Source organism: Aotus nancymaae, unplaced genomic scaffold (assembly GCF_030222135.1).
Source record: "Aotus nancymaae isolate 86718 unplaced genomic scaffold, 86718_ANA_hifiasm-v0.15.2.pri h1tg000031l, whole genome shotgun sequence".
Lineage (NCBI taxonomy): Eukaryota > Metazoa > Chordata > Mammalia > Primates > Aotidae > Aotus > Aotus nancymaae.
Genome location: NW_026988444.1, coordinates 6,309,141 through 6,331,141, shown reverse-complemented (window position 1 = coordinate 6,331,141; position 22,001 = coordinate 6,309,141). Strand labels below are relative to the sequence as shown.

The following is a 22,001-nucleotide window of genomic DNA, read 5'->3' as shown; positions in this document are numbered from 1 at the left end:
AGATGGAGTCCTACTGTGTTGCGTAGGCTAGAGTGCAGTGGCATGATCTTGTTTCACTGCAACCTCTGCCTCCTGAGTTCAAGTGATCCTCCTGCCTCAGCCTCCTAAGTAGCTGGGACTACAGGCGTGCCCGGCTACTTTTTGTATTTTTAGTAGAGACGGAGTTTGGCCATGTTGGCCAGGCTGGTCTCGAACTGTTGACCTCAGGTATCTGCCTGCCTCAGCCCCCAGAAGTGCTGGGATTACAGGCATAAACCACCCATGCCTGGCCCATTTGAATCTTTTGAAATTATCAAATCATCTTTTCTCCTCATGCTGCTAATGTGGTGAGTTACTTTAATCTGTTTTTCTAATATTGTCCCACCCCATATTACTGGACTAAACCTCATCGTGGTAGTATTTTCTTTTCTATTTCTGGATCAGTTTGTGAGATTGTTTCTGGTTTTGGCTTTTAAGTACCTGGGTGAAATTCACCCACCCCTTTCTCCCGTTACCCTTGTCTGTGATGCGTCCCAGCCTGCTAGCTTTGTGTGGGAGATAATCTCTCAAAAGCTTCCTTACAAAAGCATTTGGAGGCCCACCTGTTTGTTGTAATTTTTGTATTTGTTTCTTTGAAGATTGGGAAAGGTTGGTTATTGAAACTTGGTATTTCTAACTCAGTTTGGGTAACTTACTTCTCTAGAATTTGCCCATTTCGTCTGTTTTCGAGTTTTTGGCACTACTATTCTCAACAGAAATCTTACATGGTTTTTCAGAGTCTCCATTTTAGCTGTAGTTTTTGACCCCCTTTTAATTCTTCATATTGCCTATTTATACTTCTCTTTTTTTCGGGAATCATTTTTGTCAGAGATTGAACTAGTCTTCTTAAAAAACTTAGATGTAAGTTTTGTTTATCCTTTAGTTCATTAATTTCCTCTATTTCCTTCTACCTTTTGTTTATTGTAGTGTTTTTTTCTAGTGTCAGTTGTGGAGGATTAGCTTATTTTATTTTTTTCCTCTTCACTAATAGGATGGCTTAAAGTTACAACTCGAAGCAACACTCTTGTTTCATCCCACAAGTTGGGATATATAATTGCTTTATGGCTTAATTTAAAATATTTTCAGATTTCTTCCTTGTTCTAAGTACTTATGAAGTACTTAGAAGCAAGTTTTTTTTTTTTTTTTTTTGAGACGGAGTTTCGCTCTTGTTACCCAGGCTGGAGTGCAATGGCGCGATCTCGGCTCACCGCAACCTCCGCCTCCTGGGTTCAGGCAATTCTCCTGCCTCAGCCTCCTGAGTAGCTGGGATTACAGGCACGCACCACTATGCCCAGCTAGTTTTTTGTATATTTAGTAGAGACGGGGTTTCACCAGGTTGACCAGGATGGTCTCGATCTCTTGACCTCGTGATCCACCCGCCTCGGCCTCCCAAAGTGCTGGGATTACAGGCTTGAGCCACCGCGCCCGGCCTTTAGAAGCAAGTTTTAAAACTTACAGACTCTTTAAGTTTTTAAGTTGCGTTCTAATTGAGTGGTGGTCTGAGAATGTTACCATGATTTAATTCTTTACTATTTGTTTAATTTTTTTTTTTAGCTCCTGGTCAGGTTTTATGGTTTTTTTTAAGTATCACTTTTAATCATATGTTCAATAAAGTAGGTTTATTAATTGTGTTGTTTGCATCCTCGTACATTTTCCAGTCCCATAACCTGTGTTACCAAGAGAGTTGGGTTCGTCTCACCATTTATTCTTGGATATATCAATTTCTCCTAGTAACCTTCAGTTTTTAGTTTATACGTTTTGCAGCTGTGATATTAGATACATGTAATCGGAGTTACTGAATTTTTGCATTCTTGACCTTCTCTGTTTTTAATAATGATTCTTATCCTACAGTCTGTGTTATCTGAAAATAATATAACCAACTTTCATGTGGTTCGTATTGGCTTGGAGTACTTCTGCCATCCCTTTAACTCAGCCTGGATGTCTGTACGGTTTAGGACTGTTGAACGGCTTGTAGCTGCTTTTATAATTGGTCAGTTTAGTCTGTTAACGCATTTAGAGTACTGATGTGTTTGAATTCATTCCTCATCGGTTTTGTGTTTTATTTACCTTGCTTTTTCATTGCTTCTTATTTCCTCCCTTGTCTTTAATAATTATTAACACAGTATAATGTAACCAACAATAATTTCCATCATAAAGAATACTGCTGAACCTCCCACCTAATCCAAGATGTAGAACATAGCCAATGACTTCCATTTGAATGAGAGTTTAGTTTGAATGTTAAAAACTCTTTGTTTTTCCTAGATTGTCTTTAAATTTTTAACATTCATTCCCAACAAGGGCATAAGAATCTTGAAACCTTGCAACTTCATATCCCCCATCGCCTCATATATTATTGTTGCCTAAGCATTTTAATTCTGTCTTACATCTTATTCTGTATGTGCATATTCTGCTTATGTACCTATCTATAATTTAATTCCCTCCAAATTTTACTGTTGATATTAGTGTAGGGTCAGTACTTGTTTCATGTTGTCTAGGTGTGTCAGTGCTCATTCTTTCTGGTCTCTGGCTTTCATTTTCTTGCTGAAGTATGTCCTTTTGTGGTTCTGGCAGCTGGGGTCTATTGGTAGTGGTTGCTTTATCTTTGAATATGTCTTTTGTTCTCATTCTTAAATGATTCCAAATTAACAGTTATTTCTTTCATCATCATTTATAGATAGCCATTATCCTCCGGTATGTATTATTTTCGGTGGTCTGCCCTCGGTCTCATAGTATTCTCCATGAGTAACCTGTCTTTCCTCTCTAGTTGCTTTTAGGATCTACTCTTGTCTTTGGTGCTCTGAGGTTAGTTACACTGTAATGTGTTTTGGTTTGGATTAGTTTAAATTGTCCTTTTAGGTACCTTCTCTGTCTTTTTTGGTGTGAGGGAAGAATGTTGTATCTTTAAATCTTAGAATTTTCTCAACTATTTTAAAAAATATTTCTTCTCTGTTCTTTGGATTTTTTCCTTCTTTTTTTTTTATAACTTCAGTTACAGAGATACGTTAGAGTTTCTCATTCCATGGTTCTTCGCTCTTTACTTTGTTCCATCTCTTGATTTTTTTTTTAACACCATCTTTATATCTCTATTTTAAGCTTTTTATTTTGAAACAGAGTCTTGCCCTGTGGTGAGGCTGGAGTGTAGTGGCATGATCTTGGCTCACTGCATCCTTTGCCTCCCAGGTCCAAGCAATTCTCCTACCTCAGCCTCCTGAGTAGCTGGGACTACAGGCATTGGCCACCACACCCAACTAATTTTTGTATTTTTAGCAGAGACGGGGTTTCACCATGTTGGCCAGGATGGTCTCGATCTCTTGACCTAGTGATCTGCGTGCCTCGGCCTCCCAAAGTGCTGTGATTACAGGCGTGAGCCACCGCGCCTGGCCTATTTTATGCTTTTTTTATAGTCTTGATCTTACAGTTATGTCTCCTGAAGTTCTTGAGTCTGATCCGATTTCTCTGTCTCTCTCTTTTTTTTTTTTGGAGATAGAGTCTCGCTCTGTCACCCAGGCTGGAGTGCATTGGTGCCATCTCGGCTCACTGCAACCTCCACCTCCCGGGTTCAAGCGATTCTTCTGCCTCGGCCTCCCAAGTAGCTGGGATTACAGGCACACGCCACCATGCCCACCTAATTTTTGTATTTTTAGTAGACACGGTGTTTCACCATGTTGGTCAGGCTGGTCTCGAACTCCTGACCTTGTGATCCGCCCCCCTCAGCCTCCCAGAGTGCTGGGATTACAGGCATGAGCTACCACGCCCGGCCTGTCTAATCCTATTTCTCATCCTTCCCTCTTTTTGTGCTTTGGGCTTTTAGCCTTTCTACCACTGATCTGTGGGTATCCTTTTTAGCCTGGTATGAGGTTGATTCTTTCCTGAGGGGGATCGCTTTCTGTTTTGTTAATTTCTCAGTTTGGGCTAGGGGTTCCTGGACAAATGGGGTAGATTGTAGAGTCCTACACTAGTCATTGTCCCCATAGCTGAAGAGATGCTTCTGCCTCCCAGCTCAGGGTAGTCTCCTTTATGCGGGTGGACTTTCCTTCTTTTGTTTTGATCTACCTATCTTCTGTTGAGGGTGTAGCCTTTTTGGGAATCATGACTTTATGGAATAGGAGGGTGTCTCTTCTCACCTCCTGCCTTGAACAGACCCAAACTTCTCCCCTGGCCCTTTGAGGGCTAAAAACTCAAATGTCACAGACAGATGTTCACGCATCATTTGGTCTGAATATTGCTAGCCATGGAATTTCTGAAATTTGCCTCTACGAACCATTTATTAGTTTCAGTTTAGTAAGCTTGCTGGGAGGAAATGCTGGTTGTGAGCACCAGCACAGAAGCATCCTGGATGGTGAACAGCACAAACTTAACATTTGATTTTATAATGTCTTCTGCTAATAGTGTTTTTTCAGACTAACTCTGAGGTCTCCTGTGTAGTGGGTTCTGTGCCCGTGCTGACTTCTTAGCTTCAGTGGAACTTCCTGACAGTGGACCAGTGCCTACCACTTACTCTTTCTCCATCTACCTCTGCAGTGCTGAGCCCTCAAAAACAAAACAGCAACAGAACACATTTGCACGAGTTGCTGATAGGTTATCCCCCACGGAAACCACGGAAAGGTTACTAACAAACCACAGCAGTGACACAAGGGAATGTCTGTTTCCATGTTTAGGGAGGGCCCACCTGCCCAGCTCCATGCTGGGGACTTAGAGCATGGCTTGGATTATGATGTCCTTGGCTCCTTCTCTACCTCCAGCTGCAGATTTTCTCTGCCTTCTGTGATTCCGCTCCCCTCTCTGGGTGGTGTCATGAAGGGCACTAGTGTCTCTGCCGGCTCCTGGGCTTCTCCCCTGACCTTGCGCATACAGTTGCCTGCTCCATCCTCACCTGCCCAGTCAGGGCATCACACCCTCTTATCCATCCAGTCTTCCTTGAATTTCCCCACCTCAGTGAGGCAGCTCTTCCCAAGTCGCTCAGGTCAGGACCCTGTGCCTTTCTGAACTTCTTTCACACCCCTCATCTGGTTAATAAGGAACTTCTTGGTGCTGCTTGCCAAATATATACCAAATCTGGCCATTTATTTCATCCGTTATCGCCCACCATAATGCAAACCATTGTCATCTTTAGACCCAACCGCAGTAGACCTCCCCTGCCCTGCCGCTGTCCACTTACCGTCAGTGTTCCACAAAAAAAATACTTCTGATCCTGCTTTCTGCTCCTCGCAACCCTCACCCAGCTCCCACCATCCTCAACAGCACCCGTGGCCTGGCTCCAGGCTGTGCGGACATGACCCTGTTCCCTGGGTAAGGCTGGGTGTGCCCCTGTCAATTTCCCTGTGTGGGATGGTCTTGTCCCCAGATAACCTGTAGCTGATCCTGTGCCCTATGCAGGGTTCTGCTCACCTACAACTTTGCCAGAGGTTCAGACTGACATCTCTAGAGATTCCTCGACTCACCTTATACCCTTGAAACGGGTAGTTATCGCGAAGTAAACACAATGGATGCAGAAGTGAGAAGTCCTTCCCGGAGGGTGGAGACCCCCTGAGAGTGGGGATTCCCTTCCGCTCGCTCCTGCGGGCCCAGGCCCACCGTGGGCCCGGAGGCCACGCACCGGTTCTTTCGCGTGTGTGCACCTACGTTATAGATGGGGCCGTGAGTAATGCACGCTCTGAAGGAAGGGGGTTTTATATTTTAGGGGAAGATTATGCCAAGGAATCGAGTTGGGATAGTTTATAAAAGTGAGGGACGTAAGGAACAGACGCGAGGATGAGGGAATGAACGTCCCAGAGCCGCCTGGGAGCCTCACTGCGCTGTCGGACCTCGTGCCGGTGGGGCCGTCCGTGGATGAGGCGGTGGGCGTCCTTCGAGGTGTTTCTTCTGTGACTCTGGGGAGGCGGGCGGTACTGGTGACATCTGCTTCCAGGGCAGCCTCTTTCCTGCTCCCTTTCTGGTCTCTGGTCGTCTCCACTCTGGGGCTCCTGCGGGGCGCACTCCCTCTGCTTTCTAGAGGTGATTAATTTCCAACTCCTCGGCACCGCCTTCTCCACCCGAAAAAAGGATGCAGAACCACGCCTGGAGTTGGGTGGGCCTCCCGGGTGCTGGGCGGCCCGGGACAGCGGGGGACCCCGGCGGCGGGACAGGCGGGGCGCTGACGTGTCCGGGCGGGATTGGGCCGCCGCCCTATATAGCAGCCGGGGCCCGGGCGCCGCGCCTCGGAGCGTCCCGGCTTCTCCCGCGCGGCGGGCGAGCGAGCGAGCGAGCGGCAGGACCGGCGGGCGGGGGCCCACGGGTGAGCTTGCGGGTGGGCGGGGTGGGAGGGCACGGGGGCTGCCGACGTGGAGGCCGCGGAGGGGGAGGGGCTGGGTGCCGCGGCCCCCGCCCACGGGCGTCGTGCTCAGCGCGCGTGGCGGTTCCAGGCCGGGCCCAGGGCCGGCTCCGAGTCCCCCCTGCGCTTGACCACGGCGCGGAGGGGCGCGCACAAACTTTCCCAAGTCCCGCGGGGCCGCTCCTGGCTGCACGCTAGGCTCCTGGGCTCCCCCGCCGCCTCCGGGGCTCCAGGGAGGCGCCCCCGGGCCTTGGCCGCGCGGCGGGGGAGGGGCGGCCGACCTGCGCCCAGGTCGCTGACGTTGGCGGCCGGCGCTCCCCTCCCCCGCTCCCCGCAGGGGCGCCCCCTCCCCCAGCTCGGGCTGCCCCGGCCAGCGGGGGGCGCCTCGTGCGGCCCGGGCGGGGGTCCCCGCGAGGCCAGTGGCGTCCTTCCCCCCAGGCGGTGGCGGGGCTCGGGTCTGAGCGCGGGCTGGGTGACGGGGGCCCCGCAGCACCTCCACCTGCCGCGCGGCGCCCGTGCCCGTCTGCGTGGTCGGGGGTGGGGAAAGCTGCTCTCCTCCGGCCTGGAGTGCGACTTGGACGTGCCCCAGGGTCGTGGATGAAAAATACATTACGGAAAAATACCGAATTTGGATGAAAGGCTGGGAGGCCGAGGGGGTTGCTGTCCCTTTAAGCCTGTCCCCGCCCGCGGGCCCTCGTGGCCTGTGGGAGGGCCGTGCTGAGGTGGCATCTGCGAAAGTTCCTCCATGCAGGATGGGTGCCGACTTCCAGAACTTGGTGAGAAGTGCGGAGCCTGCCTTATGCTCGCCAGTCGCCTGCGGCCTCTCCTAGATTTTCGTCCTGTGTTCTTTGAGTGGATCAGGATTTTATTTTCCCATTCTGAACTTTGGTTTGTAGTCTTGAGCGGTTTTACTTTTGGAAGGGGAGAAGTCTGGACTTCGGCGGGAGGTTTTTCGATGCCCTCCATACCCAGTCCTCGCGGGGTCTCATTAGCTGAGGCTGAAATGAAATTCTTCCTGGAGTGTTACTGATAGTTCTCTTCGAAGATTGTTGCCCACTGAATATGTAGTTGGCAAAACTTATCGCAAGGGAATCAACTTAAAAACTTTCTCGTTTAAAAGCGAAAAAGTGGAACCCTTCATGTAAAGTCTTCTCTGTTGCAGTCAGAAACCTGTTGAACTTGTGCTAAACTTGTAAGCACCAGGTTCCCACAGAACACAGAGCTCTGTCCCAAATTCATATTTTGCTCCACACATATTAGGGTGGAAAGGGGTGTTATTTCCTGCCCTTCTTCCTTTACTTCTAGTTCTGTTTGCTGAAAGTTAAATTCTGAGATATGACCTTTTTTTGCTGTGGACATTTATACACTGGAAAACAAAATTTAAAGTCCAGGTTCAGTATAGTTAGAGATTTACATTAGGTGGACCTGGAGCTTCCGATGGGGACAGTAATTGAGAGCAACCAGAATCAGAAGGGACAGGGGCCATATGGGAGGAGCTGAAGGAGACGGGGACAGAGCTCACCCACCAGAAGGAGCCTTGGAGAAGAGCAGACTTGTTCTCCATGACCCAAAAGGGGAAAGAGGGTGTACGTTTTGTCATAAAGAGGCAGAGCGTTCACAGCCATGCAGGGGTGGGACTGGGCTCCCTGAGAAGGCCACGAATTTCCTGTCCCTGGTGGTATTAAGAAATTGGATTAGAGTAGTATCAAAGGTTCCTTTCAATCCTGATTTGAGCAATACTGTTAGATCCACTGAGAATCTGAGATACCAGATGTTTAGCCTCTGTTCTTTGGTAACTGGGCCTGCCCAGGGTCTCCTGGGAACTTCAGATACCAAGTGGAAGAGCTAGGTGGAGAGCACTCTCAGCCTGACGTTTTCCTGGGGTTGCTGAAAGATCCACTTGGAACAGGATTGAACCTCGTGGGTGTTGCCTGTGAAGGCAGAGCCAGAAGCAGGGCATAGCAGTGTGGGGTGGACATGGAGCTGTGGGGACAGCTTCTTAGTTGCCGCTTTGTTGAACCAGAGGCAGTTGGACCCCTGGGCTGCGCCTCAGTGGCTTGGGAGCACAGAAGGAGAATGAGGCTGACTTTTAAGAAAGTCTCACCCAGAATTTCAGATGGCGGGGACGGCTTCTGCATTTACATGTGGATCATCAGATGCTTGAACGCATTCTTCAAAAACAGGTTTTTGAGTTGTTTGGAAGAAAGACAAAATGCTGTTTGATGATACCAGAACTCTAGATGCTAAATGTGTCTAGTTGTGAACCATTCGCCACAAGCTCAGACAAACTGCCATCTGCAGTCTGGAGGCCAGGGACCCAGTACAGCCTGTCAGACCAGTCTGGAGTCTTCCGGAGGTCTACTTTCTGCTTTTCCTGGCCGCCCGAGGGTCTGTGCACGCCTGAGGAACACGAGAAGCTCTGCTCCAGGGTCTTCCTTGGACACAGGAGTAGGTTCCCTTATGTTGACACTCCTGTCAGTCTAGGGTCTGGCTTGACTTGCTGTCTGAAGGGTGTGTGAGCGGTCTCAGAAGAGGCTGGCACTAGGGGCAGAGTGGGGATTGGCCCGTCACAGCTCTGTGCTGGAGAGTGGGTGCAGCTGGCATGGATGGAACTGAGATTTGCAGACTTACAGTGTGGCTGTCACTGGGCGCTGAGCTCAGAACCTGGCTCGATAAGGGGGTGGGTGTCTGGGTTTAAGAAGTGTCATTGGAGCCTGGGACAACCTTGAGTGACAGACCACGCAAGGTGGATAGTCAGCAAGCAAGAGTGGGAGGGCAGAGGGCCGATGCAGGGGGCCAGAGGCGAGTGTTGTCGCTGGACACCTGGTGGAGAGCGACCCGCCCCGGTTTGCTCCCAGACTGCCCAGACACTTGGAGTCGGGGGTCACTCGCCACGTGGTGAATGTGCTGCTCTGACACTCCGGAGGTGTTTTCTCACTTTCATCTTTAAAGCTTGCAAACTAGAATCTTCTGGTGATGCTTTTAAAGGGAGTGTTCTTGTTCGGTTTGTCCCAGCTTTTCCCCTCTTCAGTCTTGGGGTACATCTGTGTCTGGGCCCGTAGTGTCTCTGGTTTGTGGCAGGTTCCCTGTGTGACTCGAGCCCTGTATTTAGAGTTTTTATAAAAAATCGTAACCAGGATTAGGATCCTGAAATACCTCCAGTCCACATCCTCTGCTGGGAGGATGAGACCCTCTCAGTCCAGTCTCCTTGGTGCACTCCCGTTCCCGTGAACTGCCTTCCCAGCTCCGGACCCACGTGTCTCATGGGCCGCCTTGTCATCAGGGCGTTAGTAGTGTTCTCCAGTTGAGTGGGGTGTCCTGTTACTGTCATTGCTTCTCCCATTTAAAACACATGCCTCACTCCTGTCAGCAGTTCACCTTTTCACAGTCTAGGAGCACATGTGGTCGCAGGCCTCCCCTACCCAGAGTCCCCCAAGGCGAGGTGACTCACCCTCCTGCTTCACAGAATTCTTGGTCCTCCCCAGACAGCCTTTGAAGGTTCCTTTCAATCCTGCGATTTTATGACCTGGTTTCTAAATCCCAGTGGATTAGAAAGGACTGAAGGACTTTTACAGGATAACAGCAAGAAGAACAAAGTAACTGCGAAATACAGAGAGAATTCTTGAAGACAATAGCTCTGGTCATCGTGAGCGCTGCAGAGCCCCCAGGTCCACGTTCTGTCGTAGGTCAGAGCCCAGCACAGCAACCCTTCCTCTAGTTCAGCCGTCCAGGGTTAAGTGGGGTACAGGAAAGATGGTCCAACCGTGTGAGATCAGTTTTGTGAGGATTTTACTTCAGAATGGTTAAATTTAGAAGTTTGGTGCTTAAAAGATCACTCCCTCAGGTCCCCGGAATAGTTGTCCTCTGAAAGTTGCACCTGATTCAGGTTTTCTGTAATATGTTTTGTTTCAAGCTAATGGCTTAATTTTTTTTTCCAAGAAACTTGCCTGAGAATTGGTGTTAGTAACCAAAGCATAAATAATATCCTGACCTTTTCTGCTTGGAGGTAAAAGGACCTGGCTTGTGAAATGAAGATAAGTAACTTTCTCTCTTTGCCTCCCTCTTCTCTCCTGCTTCCTGTCCCATACCAGCAAAAGCTGGCAGGCTGACAGACGCGGCCTCAGGACGGACTTTCTGGCTACTGACCGTTTTGCTGGTAAGTTGGACCCTGTCTGAAGACGCCCTGCCCCTGGGTTGTGTGTATTTTCTCAGTCCCGTGTGTGCCTTCTTTCTCTACATCGCACCCTCGGGTTTCTAGTGGTTCGTCAGAGACGTCTCTATAGCTCCACCTCCCAGCAGGACCTGTCTGCAGACGTGTCTCCTCTGACGTCTCATCTGCTTCCGTCACTTTTTCATCTTTTTTTTTTTTTTTTTCTTAAATGTGAATTGTGTTTATTAGGTATTACCTGAATTGGGGTCTTCTCTTTAGGATTGCAGGCCTTAATTTTCTTGAACTTGAGAAGAGGCCTTAATTATGTTTTAAAAATTACACAAAATTCACTCCTTATGACTTGGCCTTGTGCCAGTAATTGATGCGTAATTGTGTGAAGAAAATGGATTCTTCCTCGCCATAGTAGTTTGGAGCTCACCTGGAACTGGGAAGAGGGAAGGAGAGGAAGCTGACACCTACCTCAGAATGCTGAATGTACCCCATTTTTCAAATAAGGGAGCTGTGGCTTTCAGAGGCCATGTCCTGTGGAGCACTGTGGCTCTGCTGATCCGAGGAACTCTGTGCCCCGGGGCCAGGTTCCCCTTGCTATGCAAGAGGAGAATAACCAGTCAGTGTGGATCGAGGGCTTTTAGCGTGATTTGTGGGTCTGTTATTGTTGCTACAAAGCACTGAGGCTGCTTTTTCCTGTCAACACAGCTTCCACCTGGTTAAGTTGAGGTTGGGAGGTGATTTAGTTTGGGCCTGGATGAACCTTGCAGAGACTGGCTGGCTTTTTGTAGCAACTGTCTTGATGCGTTTTGTGAGCATTAAGAGGTGTGTGGTGAGCAAGGTGACAGAATAACCACGGTAGCTACTAGGAGAATGATCCTGGTGGTGACCTGTGCCTGCAGCCTGGCTCAGACAGGTGGCGGGTTCCAGTGTCCCCGCCCCGCCGCGGGTAGTGGTGGTGCAGACTGTATCTCTGTGGCCCATGGGCTGGAGAGATGGGTGCAGACTGCCCCCGGGTGGAAGATGAGCTTCTCCATTACCAGCGACTTTGGAGGGGACAGCAGTTCTAGGACAAGTTTGTCCAACCCGCGGCCCAACGCCAATTTGAAAACTTTCTTAAAACATGAGATTTTTTTTTTTTTAAGTTTGTTAGCTGTCATTAATTTATTTTATGTGCGGCCCAAGATAATTGTTGCGCTGTGGTCCAGGGAAGACAAAAGATTGGCACCCTGTTGTAAGACCTCCTTTACCTGCATCTTCCCCGTTTGTCATTTGGTGAGCATTTAGATACTAGCATACAACAGAGGTTGTGAGGAAAATAAAACAAGGTAGAGTTTGCTGGTAAAAAAGAGGGTAAACTTTTTGCTGAAACTCCTGGGTTAACAATCTCATCGATAATCGGGACTTGTACTTTGACTTCTGACTTACTCTTCTTTGCTTTAGTGGTTTTCCCGGATTGTGTGTAGGTGTGAGATCAACCATGAGCTCCGTTGCAGTTTTGACCCAGGAGAGTTTTGCTGAACACCGAAGTGGGCTGGTTCCGCAGCAGATCAAAGGTGACGGCCGTTTTATGTGCGCTTCCTGGTAACGTCTAAGGCAGTGCGCTCTCTAAAGCCTTTACCAAATCCCGTGCCCTTTCTAGAAGTACCTTTTGGCCCTGTGATTGTGGGCAGGGAGGCCCCACCATCTTGTGCACTATTTTGCATTGTGATGTATGCGGGGGCAATTGGCCTGGCACAAGGAAATGAATCAGGTACAGTGAGATTTAAAATGGGGACAGCTTTCCAGAAAGCCAGTGAATTTGACCATTGGTAATTAATGTAGTCCTTTTCAAAACTGCTTTTTCCTAATTGTGGTGAACTAGAATCTGGGCTGTGAGGCATCCCAGAGCATTGCCTAAGCCCGTCGTGAGGGTGAAGGCTGGGTCCTGGTTTCTGAGCCCTTACATACCACTGGCTGGGATGGAGAGCAGCACTGTACAGTAGAATAGACTGCAAGCCACGTGTATAACTTTTAGGATTCTCTAGTACTTATTAAAAGGAAACAGGTGGAATTAATTTTGATATCTTACCCAGTCTAATACATTGTCATTTCAACATCTCTTTAATGTAAAAAGAAAAAAGGAAAAACCATTGATATTTTAGATTATTTCTCTTTAAAATCTGATGTGTATTTACAACTACAGGACATTCTTTTTCCATTTGAATGCCAAATTTTCATCCAAAATCCTTGATCTGTGTTTAGAGTTCATAAAATCTTCATTTGAAAGAGCAGATAGTCCTACTCCATGTTGTTCCAAACACACTGCAAAGTTTTCTAGTAACTAAGCTGAGTATCGGTTCTTAAAGTAAAATTAATTAAAACATAAAACTCACTTTTCCTCAGTCACACTAGCCACATTTCACAAGCCCATTTCTAGTGGCTGCTGTGTTGCGCGTTGGAACCCCAGAAGCTGCTTTGTTCTGGGGACCTGGGATCTTCCTACTTGAGCCGGCTTCCTGTGAGGCCTGTTCTTCCCTTTCTAGAGAGGAGACAGCACCGAAAGGACCCCTCGCCTGTTGTGTCAGCACTGCCGGCTAGCATGGCGTGCCCCGGGAAGTCGCGGGCCTGGACTCAGGCACGGGCCTGTCCTCTGTCACATCCATTCATGGTGTTTTTCAGTGGGCCTTGCTACTGCCAAGACGCCATGCTCAGCCCGGGGATTTGGGGTTGCCCAAAACAGTCACACCCTTGATATCATGGAGACTGTGGCTCATGGCACAAAAACATGAACAAATTGGCACTGTGGAAGATGGAAGTGATGATAATCAGGGAACCTGATTTCCACAAGCCTTGCTGTCCTCTGCGTTGGGCAGGACAGGGGAGATCAGTGGTGACGGTTCCCACGGCTGTCATTTTTAACACTGCACGTTACAGTGGAAAATCAGAGTGTACCTCAAAGGCAATTCTCATAGGTTGTGCCGGGTTGGACCATTAGTTTGCAAATGTAAGGGCCTGCTCTGTGCCTACCATTGTCATAGTTGTGATTTTTAAAGTATGTTACTAGACTCTAGAGGACTTAAAAATTGACGTAGCAAGGATTGCTTTCAGGGCTTTGGGTGACGCCCCCCATGGTCACTGAGGAAGGAGAACTGTGCATACCCCAGCCACAACTAGTGCCTGAAGAATATCTTAGTTTATAGCTGATTACTCAGCTGTTTCCTTTATATAATCCTGCATATATAACCATATATTAGTTTATAGAATTAGTGCTTGAAGAGTAACTTACTGCTTACATATATCTAGCTTACTTAGTTCTATATAATCTTTCTATATAATCATATAGGTATTGTAGTCAGAGCTGTACAGACACATTTAGTGCTGATTTATAGAATCCTTCTATATAACCATTAGTAGTTTGTAGCAGGAGGAATGCCTAGAGCAGTCCCAGAACAGAAGCAGTACATGGGAAAACAGCCAGACCAGGATGAGAACCAAAGAACCAGGCGGTGGTGTCCCTGCCTGAAAGGGCACACGCTGTATGGCAGGCTTGGAGCAGGAGCCTCCCCTCCCGATAAAGGAGTTGTAGCACCTTGCATCCAGTTCCTGTGGAAAGTTGGCCTCAGGCCTGAGATCCTGGAAGTAACCGAGGGAGAAGAACCCCTCTGCTGTGACCAGCCACGGCGGCTGTACACCCTGTCAGTCTTTTCTCACTTCTGTGCTAGTTCAAATCATCCTCCCATAAATATCTTAAGAGAAGAGCACAAGTCTGTCAGCTCCCACTGCATTAAGCTTACAGTGTCCTTCTATTAGAAACCCTTTGAAGTCTCCAGCCCCCAGATAAGAAGTGTTGTGCACGACACCTGCTGCACACAGCCCACCTCCTTGCCTCGGTGACCTAATGGGGGTGGACCCCTTTTCTGTACATGATCCTCTCCTACTGCGCACAACACAGCCCCCTGCTGCACATGGCCCACCTCTCTGCCCAGGTGACATAACGGGGTGGTCCCCTCACTTGTAACTCACGTGATTACATATGCCCCTATTACTAAGCCTGTAGATGATGACATCACTCACGACCCTGCCCCCTGCTTGCACCTAATAAATACAGATGCTCTTGGGCATTTGGGGGCCACCGCTGATCTCCACTCACAGGTGGCGTGGCCCCCCGAGTCCGGGTGCTCTTCACCAGTTCTTCGGTGTCCTGTCTCTTTACCTCTTGGATCCTGCACCTCAACCCAGCATAAGGGACACCCCATGACCCTGTGGGGCCACCACAGTCTTAAATCGGGTTCACCCTGTTGGGGGAGTGGGGCTCACAGTGTCTGAGCTGATGCTTACCGGGGAGGCCATGTAGATGGGCGTCGGTCAGCTGCTCCTCTGGCACACACTCAGGGTGCTAGCCCTGGTGACCTCCTGGGGCCTTTCCCCATCACTATGAATGAGGAGAGAGGGGTGGGGGAACTTGTCCCTGGAGCGTTTGGTGTTTTTTTTGTTTGTCTGTTTTTAAGCATTAAAATTCTTTAAAGTGTTTTTCATGTCATGCTAAAAGTAGTGCTGTCTCTTCATCTGTGTTGGCTGGTCCAGTTGCCACTCTAAATTCAGAAGAGGAGAGTGACCCTCCAACCTACAAGGATGCCTTCCCTCCACTTCCTGAGAAAGCTGCTTGCCTGGAAAGTGCCCAGGAACCCGCTGGAGCCTGGGGTAACAAGATCCGGCCCATCAAGGCTTCTGTCATCACTCAGGTAGAAACACCATTCTTTCTTTCTTTTAAAAATTTTATCATGCAACATGTCCATGTAAATTTTTTAAATTTTTAAAAATTCATTGCTGTCCTTTCTTAACCTATCCTTCCAAGCGTAGAATCTGATGGAAGGGTTTTTGAACATGCAAAAAACGAGAATGCTTTGAGTAGCTAAAGGGAGAAGGCCTTCAAGTTAAATCACTCCCCACCCCAGAGATGTTTCTGTAGACCCCTTCTGTCCTGTCCACGCTGCGTGCTAGCACTCGGAAGGGCTGGCTCACGGTCGGTTTGCAGGCAGCGTTTGTCAGACTAATGGGTCCTGTTTTCTGTTCTGTGCTCATCGTTCCGCTTTCTGGAAGCGGTTAACCAGTTTCCTGGTTTTCTTTGGCTTCACTAGCCCTTCTCTCTGCTACCTGAATTTGAAATGTTGGTGAGTTGCAAAACTTTTATAAAAACTCATGTCATCTGGCCATGGTGGATAATCACCATCTTCCTGCCAGTGTCTCCCTGAACTTCAGGCTCATAAACAGTTGCATCCCAATCCTTCCATTTCCACCTGTCTGTTACCTTGTTAACGATTTTGTTCATTGTACCGCCGTGTACTTGGTGACTCTGGTCTCGAACCAGGGTAGTTGATCCCTCCTGCTTCCACTTTGTTCCTCCTCAATCCTTCTCCATAAAGCAACTAGAGGCACCCTGAGCCATCAAGCAGAGTGCGTCCTGCTGAAAACCCGGTATTGATTTTTACTACAGGGTGGCCTGGGTGATCTCTTAACTGTCCCTCTGGTGTGCTCACCAGGCTCCAGCCCCGTTCACCTCCTTGGCTGTCCTGCCTGCACACCTTCAGTTCCCTCACCTCCTAGCATGGATCGCTGCCTCGTGCTTCGGGAAGGTTTGCTGGCCCTCCCCAGGGTCTGCCTCCCTCCCACTTTGTCCCAGACTCTCTTCTCCCTGTTGATCTCATCACAGCACTCCTGGCCCCGCGTGTAGGTCTCTCCTTAGGATGTCAGCCTCCTGACCTTATCGCTTTCTCCCTGTCTTTCAGCTGCTTTATCCCAGGGCTTCGAGCAGTGCCTGTGGGCAGGGCAGGGCTACTTTGTGAGTGGATGGTAATGAACACATGTTCTTTACTCTGTGCCTACTGGCCTTCTTTTCGTCTCTTTACCTTCCCTTTTTTGATCTTTTTTGAGCAGGTGTTCCATGTACCCCTGGAGGAGAGAAAATACAAGGATATGAACCAATTTGGAGAAGGTGAACAAGCAAAAATCTGCCTTGAGATCATGCAGAGAACCGGTGCTCACTTGGAGCTGTCTTTGGCCAAAGACCAAGGCCTCTCCATCATGGTGTCGGGAAAGCTGGATGCTGTCATGAAAGCTCGGAAGGATATTGTTGCTAGACTGCAGACTCAGGTGGGTAGCCTGAGGCCTCCTTCTCCCAGGGGACCCGTACCACTGGCTCCTGATGCAGGCTAGGACTTTACTGGACTCTTCCCACCCGTGGGGCAGTTCAGTCTTTGGAGGGAGGACAGCAACACTGAGAGTCCCCTGGCATTTTTAGTGAAAAAACCACTAAACTAATAATAAAACTGGGACACTTACCATTTTTGCTCTTTGAGTGAATGAACTTGAAAGTAATAATAATTTTTTCTTTTAAGAGACAGAGTCTCACTCTGTTGTCCAGGCTGTTGTGCAGTGGCTATTCAGGAGTGTGATGATGGTACACTGTGGCCTGGAAGCCCTGGGCTCAGGCAGTCCACCCAGGCTCCTGGTTAGCTGAGTTACGGGCACACAACCACGTCCGGCTGAACTGAAAGTTAGAAGCTTGTCCCAGAGTTGGAGACACTTAAACTAGGCTTGCTGAATGGTGAAGATGGGTAATTCCATTGCTTTGCTAGTGTGTTCACTACATACTCACTACCAGTCCCCAAATTTAGGAGATTATGAGTCCGAATTCTGTTTTAAGCCAGTTTCCTAGTCTTTGGCAGTCTGATGCCAGTACTTGGACTTCAAGAAATTTGTAATAAATAAGCAAATCTCTGATGCAGTTCTCCCTAAGTGGCAGCACTTAAAGACCAAAAAAAAATGTAAAGAATCATATGAAAATGTTGCGTGACCACTGTTGTACTAGACGGGCTTATTTAGGAATCGGGGTTCTTCCCATCTGCTGCTGAGTCGTCTTGATCTTGTGGGAGCTGGATCTGGGGCACGGTGGTTGGACGGTGGGGATCTGATGGAAGAGGGGCCGAGGGGTAGGAGCGCAAGGCATAGCCGGGAGGCAGAGGAGTGCCGCCTGATGAAGTCCAGCTTTGCCCCTTACTCAGCCACGTGAGGGCATCAGGACGGTCCCAAACCCCAGCCGGCTTCATGGAGTTGAACCATTAAGTGTTAATGAAGGTGACAGTGTTGCTTGTCATTGTCCAGCGTCATGGCCGTGCATAATAGGCGCTGAAAGTTGTGCTGGTGTCTGCTGGTTCATTGCTCTGTTTTGTAATGAGCGCTGCAGGGGAAAGGGCCGCTTCCCTGAACATACGGATCGGAATGAAGAGACTTGCCCTGACGTACTCTCCGGCCTCTTAATTCCAGACACGTTATTGTGCCTTACTTGAGAGAAGCCCCTGTTTTTATATATACCTACGTATAATAATTGTGCTCTTAACTCATGTAATCATATTGATGGTGGTTTCTTAATATCATATCTGTGTTTAACCCGGGCTGTGTTTGGCCTTTCCTCGTCATCTGTTTCTTCCAGTTGGTCCTTTCAAGCCAGTGTCCAAACAGGTCCCAGTGTTGCACTGACTGTAGAGTCCTAAGTCTCTTTCTTGTTCTGTAACAGAACTTACTCCCTTCTACCCCCTCTTTTTTTTTTTTTTTTTTTTTTTTTGAGACAGGATCTCACGTTGTCACCTAGGCTGGAGTGCAGTGGTACAAACAGTGCTCACAACAGCCTTGACCTCCTGGGCTCAAGTGATCCTCCTGACTCAGCCCTTCAAGGAGCTGAGATTGCAGACAGATGCCACCAGGCCCGGCGTTTTTTTGGTAGATATGCATTTTTACCATGTTGCCCAGGCTGGTCTTGAACCCTTAGGCTCAAATGATCCACCCACTTAAGCCTCCCAAAGTACTGGAATTGCAGACATGAGCCATCATGCACAGCCTGTCCTCCCTTTTTCTAATGCCATTGATTATTGGGGACAATGGGTGTTTGATTTGTTCTGCTATTCACTGATTATTTTTGGTGAACTGGTGTCAGATCTTCAGGGGCTTGGTTACTTCCACAGTCACCTTGTTTGGCAAGAAGGCTCGGCAGGGAGTGGTGGCTCACATCTGTAATCCCAGCACTTTGGGAGGCCGAGCGGGCGGATCACAAGACCATCCTGACCAACGTGGTGAAACCCCATCTCTACTAAAATACAAAAAAAATTAGCCGGGTGTGATGGCGTCCTCCTACAATCCCAGCTACTCAGGAGGCTGAGGCAGGGGAATCACTTGAACCCAGGAGGCGGAGGCTGCAGTGAGCCGAGATTGTGCCACTGCACTCCAGCCTGGCGACAGAGCAAGACTCCGTTCCCTCCACACACAAAAAAAGATTGTGTAGGTGGTGCTGAGTCCTTGCTGTGATAGCTGGTGGTTCTGCTTGTTTTGATTTTGAGATTGGCCAGCAGGCTCAGGTCTGGTGTCTTCCCTTAGAAAGCTTCTTACCAGTCCTTTGTGTGATCGTTTTACCATCAGTTGGTGATTACTGCCCAGATTCGCTAAGGGCTGCGAGTTACGCTTTTCTGATTCCCTGTTCATACATTAGTTGATAATTCTTGTAAAGAAGAATTTTTCTTCATCAACAGTTGAGTGGGAAGTGCCAGATAGATGATGGATTCTTTGTCTCTGGCGGCTTCGGTGTCGGTCAGTGACTGTTCTTCATGTCATCATGAACTCAGGCGTTTTTGGCGTGTCTGTCATTCTTTATGCGGCAGTCGCCTCATCTTTGGCATGCGGGACCCCTCCTTTCAGTTTTGTTCCCTGCAGCTTTCTGCCGTGACCCATTAATATCAGTAACTTCTTAAAATTTCCAACACAGAAAGATGCCTCGGGCTAGTCTTAACGCATTTCCTTACACAGACCTCGAATCGGCTATTTTTCTGTGAACTCTGGACCTTTTGAGTAGGAAATTACAGTTGGAGACTCCTGTCTCTGTGAGTGCACATCGCAGCCGGGTCATCAAAGCTTCTAGACTTTTTCAGAAGACAGAGCTAGGAAAGTTGTGCTTTTAAGAAAGGAAAATCAGGCAGTGGCTCTCACTTTGGGACGCTGAGGCCAGCAGCTTGCATGAGCCCAGGAATTTGAGGCTAGCCTGGGCAACATGGAGAAACCCCATCTCTACAAAAAAATAGCCGGGCATGGTGGTGTGCACTTGTAATCCCAGCTACTTGGGAGTCTGAGGAGAGAGCATTGAGTCAGTGCGGGAGGTGGAGGCTTCTGTGAGTGGTGTTTGCACCAACACAACCCAGCCTGGGCGACGGTGAGAGCCTGTCTCAAAAAAGGAAAACCATCAGTTCAGAATCACTTGAAGCAATTTCTTTTTTTCTGAGTTTTCCTGTCATCTTGCTATAGTTAGGTACATTTGTTTCAGTTTATTTTCAATGTTTTAAAAGTATTTCAACGTTTACATGTTTGCAAAGTCAACGTTATATAATAAAGTTATTTCAGAGAAATCTCCCCAGCCTCTTAGCTTCAGCCTGCTCCCTCCCCACCTGTGCAGGGGGCCATTCCTGGTCCCGGTTTTTCCTTCGTTGTTTGTGTTTGAGAGTAGAAGCAAAATACAGCTTGCTGTGCACCCTTTCCTATGCCTTGCTTTTTTCTTCTATATTTAGGTGTCTGTATATCAACAAGTAGTGATTTTTCTTATTTCTTTATACAGCAGTGTAATACTCTGTAGGCGTGCTGTAATTTTACCCAGGCTCTCCTACTGATGGGCATTTGGGTAGTTTCCAGACTTCAGCTGTTACAAAATTATGTTACAATAAAAATCGTGTGCATATGCTGTTTCCTGTTTTACCCAGTGCACCTTGGGATAGATTCCTAGAAGTGAGCTGGCTGGGTCAAGAGGGAGACTGCATATGGAACTGGGCCATCTGACGCTAAATTTCCATCCTTAGGAACTGGTGTTTTGCACTCTCATCAGCAGTACACAAGAGCCAGGCTCATCACACACTTGGTTTTGGCCAGTGTGAGAGGCAACTGAATATACTTTTAATTTGCATTTTTCTGATGAGCAAGACTGAGCACCTTTTCGATATATAAGGGCCACTTGCATTTTTTTTATTATCTTGAGTTATTGTTAGGGAAGTTTTTTTCACCATCATGTCATAAGAAAGTTTATATTTTCTTCTGCTGCTTGTAAATATGTTCTTACATTTCAGTTCCTGATCTGTTTGGAATTTATTACAAATAGGATTAAGGTACTGATCGCGTTTCACCTTTTTCCCTGTGACTGTTGAGTTGTGAGCACGTTTTTGGTTTTAACACAGGGTCTCAGTCTGCCACATAAGCTGAAGTGTGTGGCGTGATCACGGCTCACTGCAGCCTCACGCTCCTGGGCTCAGGCAGTCCTCCTGCCTCAGCCACCCCAGTAGCTGGGACCACAGGCATGCATCACCATACCTGGCTAATTTTTAAAATTTTTGTTCAAGTGAGGTCTCACTACGTTGTCCAGGCTGATCTGGGACTCCTGGGCTCAAACAATCCTCTCACCCCGGCCTCGCGGAGTGCTGGGATTATAGGCATGCCAGCACCACCTTGAAAAGACCGTTTGCTCCAGTGCCTCGCTTGAGTGGCTGCTTTTATCATGTCCTAGATGTTCGTATTAACTCAGGTCTGTTTCTGGGTTTTCAGTTCTGACCAGCAGGATGCTCTGTCTTTCCATATGCTGACATTTCCTATGTTAATGATGGGGCTGTCATGTTTCGTGTCAAGTACCCCTGTTCGCACCTCCACCCTGCACTGTTCTGTTTCAGGTTTTTCTTGTTTATTCTATTTTGTTTATTTGTTTGTTCTGTATCACAACCTTTATAATCAACTGTTTGAAATGGTATTAATATTTTAAAGTTGGCCGGGCGCGGTGACTCAAGCCTGTAATCCCAGCACTTTGGGAGGCCGAGGCGGGTGGATCACGAGGTCAGGAGATCGAGACCATCCTGGTCAATATGGTGAAACCCCGTCTCTACTAATACAAAAAATTAGCTGGGCACGGTGGCGCGTGCCTGTAATCCCAGCTACTCAGGAGGCTGAGGCAGGAGAATTGCCTGAACCCAGGAGTCGGAGGTTGCGGTGAGCCGAGATCGCGCCATTGCACTCCAGCCTGGGTAACGAGAGCGAAACTCCATCTCAAAAAAAAAAAAAAAAAAAAAAAAATATTTTAAAGTTAATTGGGGTAACTACCATCTTTATCACTTAAACCTTCTTTTAGCTGTTTTAAGGAGCGTTTTCTAATTTCTAGTGCACATACTCCACCTCGTGCTGGGCTTATGTCTAGCTATTTCTTGTCCTCGTTTTTTCCTTTTTTCTATGAGAAATGCATCTTTTTCATTGCATCTTGTAAGCAGTTGCCGTTTGTGGAAGTTAAAGCTGTTAATTTCTGGATTTCAATCTTTTCTCCTTGCTGTAAATAGAATTTAGCCCAGTAGTGTTCTCGGGGTTTCTGGATACGCAGTCAGTCACGTGCTTCTTCCTGTCCAGCCTTTGTGACTGTTTTCTCTTGTCTCCTTTTGTGGGCGTATGTTCCAGTGGATGTTAAGTAGT

General features: G+C 48.0%; 1 protein-coding gene across 2 annotated transcripts in view; it reads left to right on the top strand.

The window, feature by feature from the left end:
* HDLBP (high density lipoprotein binding protein) overlaps window positions 1-22,001 on the top strand; it is an 88,998-nt gene that overhangs the window by 36,482 nt on the left and 30,515 nt on the right. For both annotated transcript variants that reach the window (XM_012465070.2, XM_012465071.2), the window contains exons 2-5: window positions 10,420-10,484; window positions 11,931-12,043; window positions 15,054-15,211; window positions 16,404-16,619. In XM_012465070.2, the coding sequence (XP_012320493.1) occupies window positions 11,968-12,043; window positions 15,054-15,211; window positions 16,404-16,619 (450 nt within the window). In that variant the 5' untranslated portion in view covers window positions 10,420-10,484; window positions 11,931-11,967. The remainder of the gene's footprint in view (window positions 1-10,419; window positions 10,485-11,930; window positions 12,044-15,053; window positions 15,212-16,403; window positions 16,620-22,001) is intronic.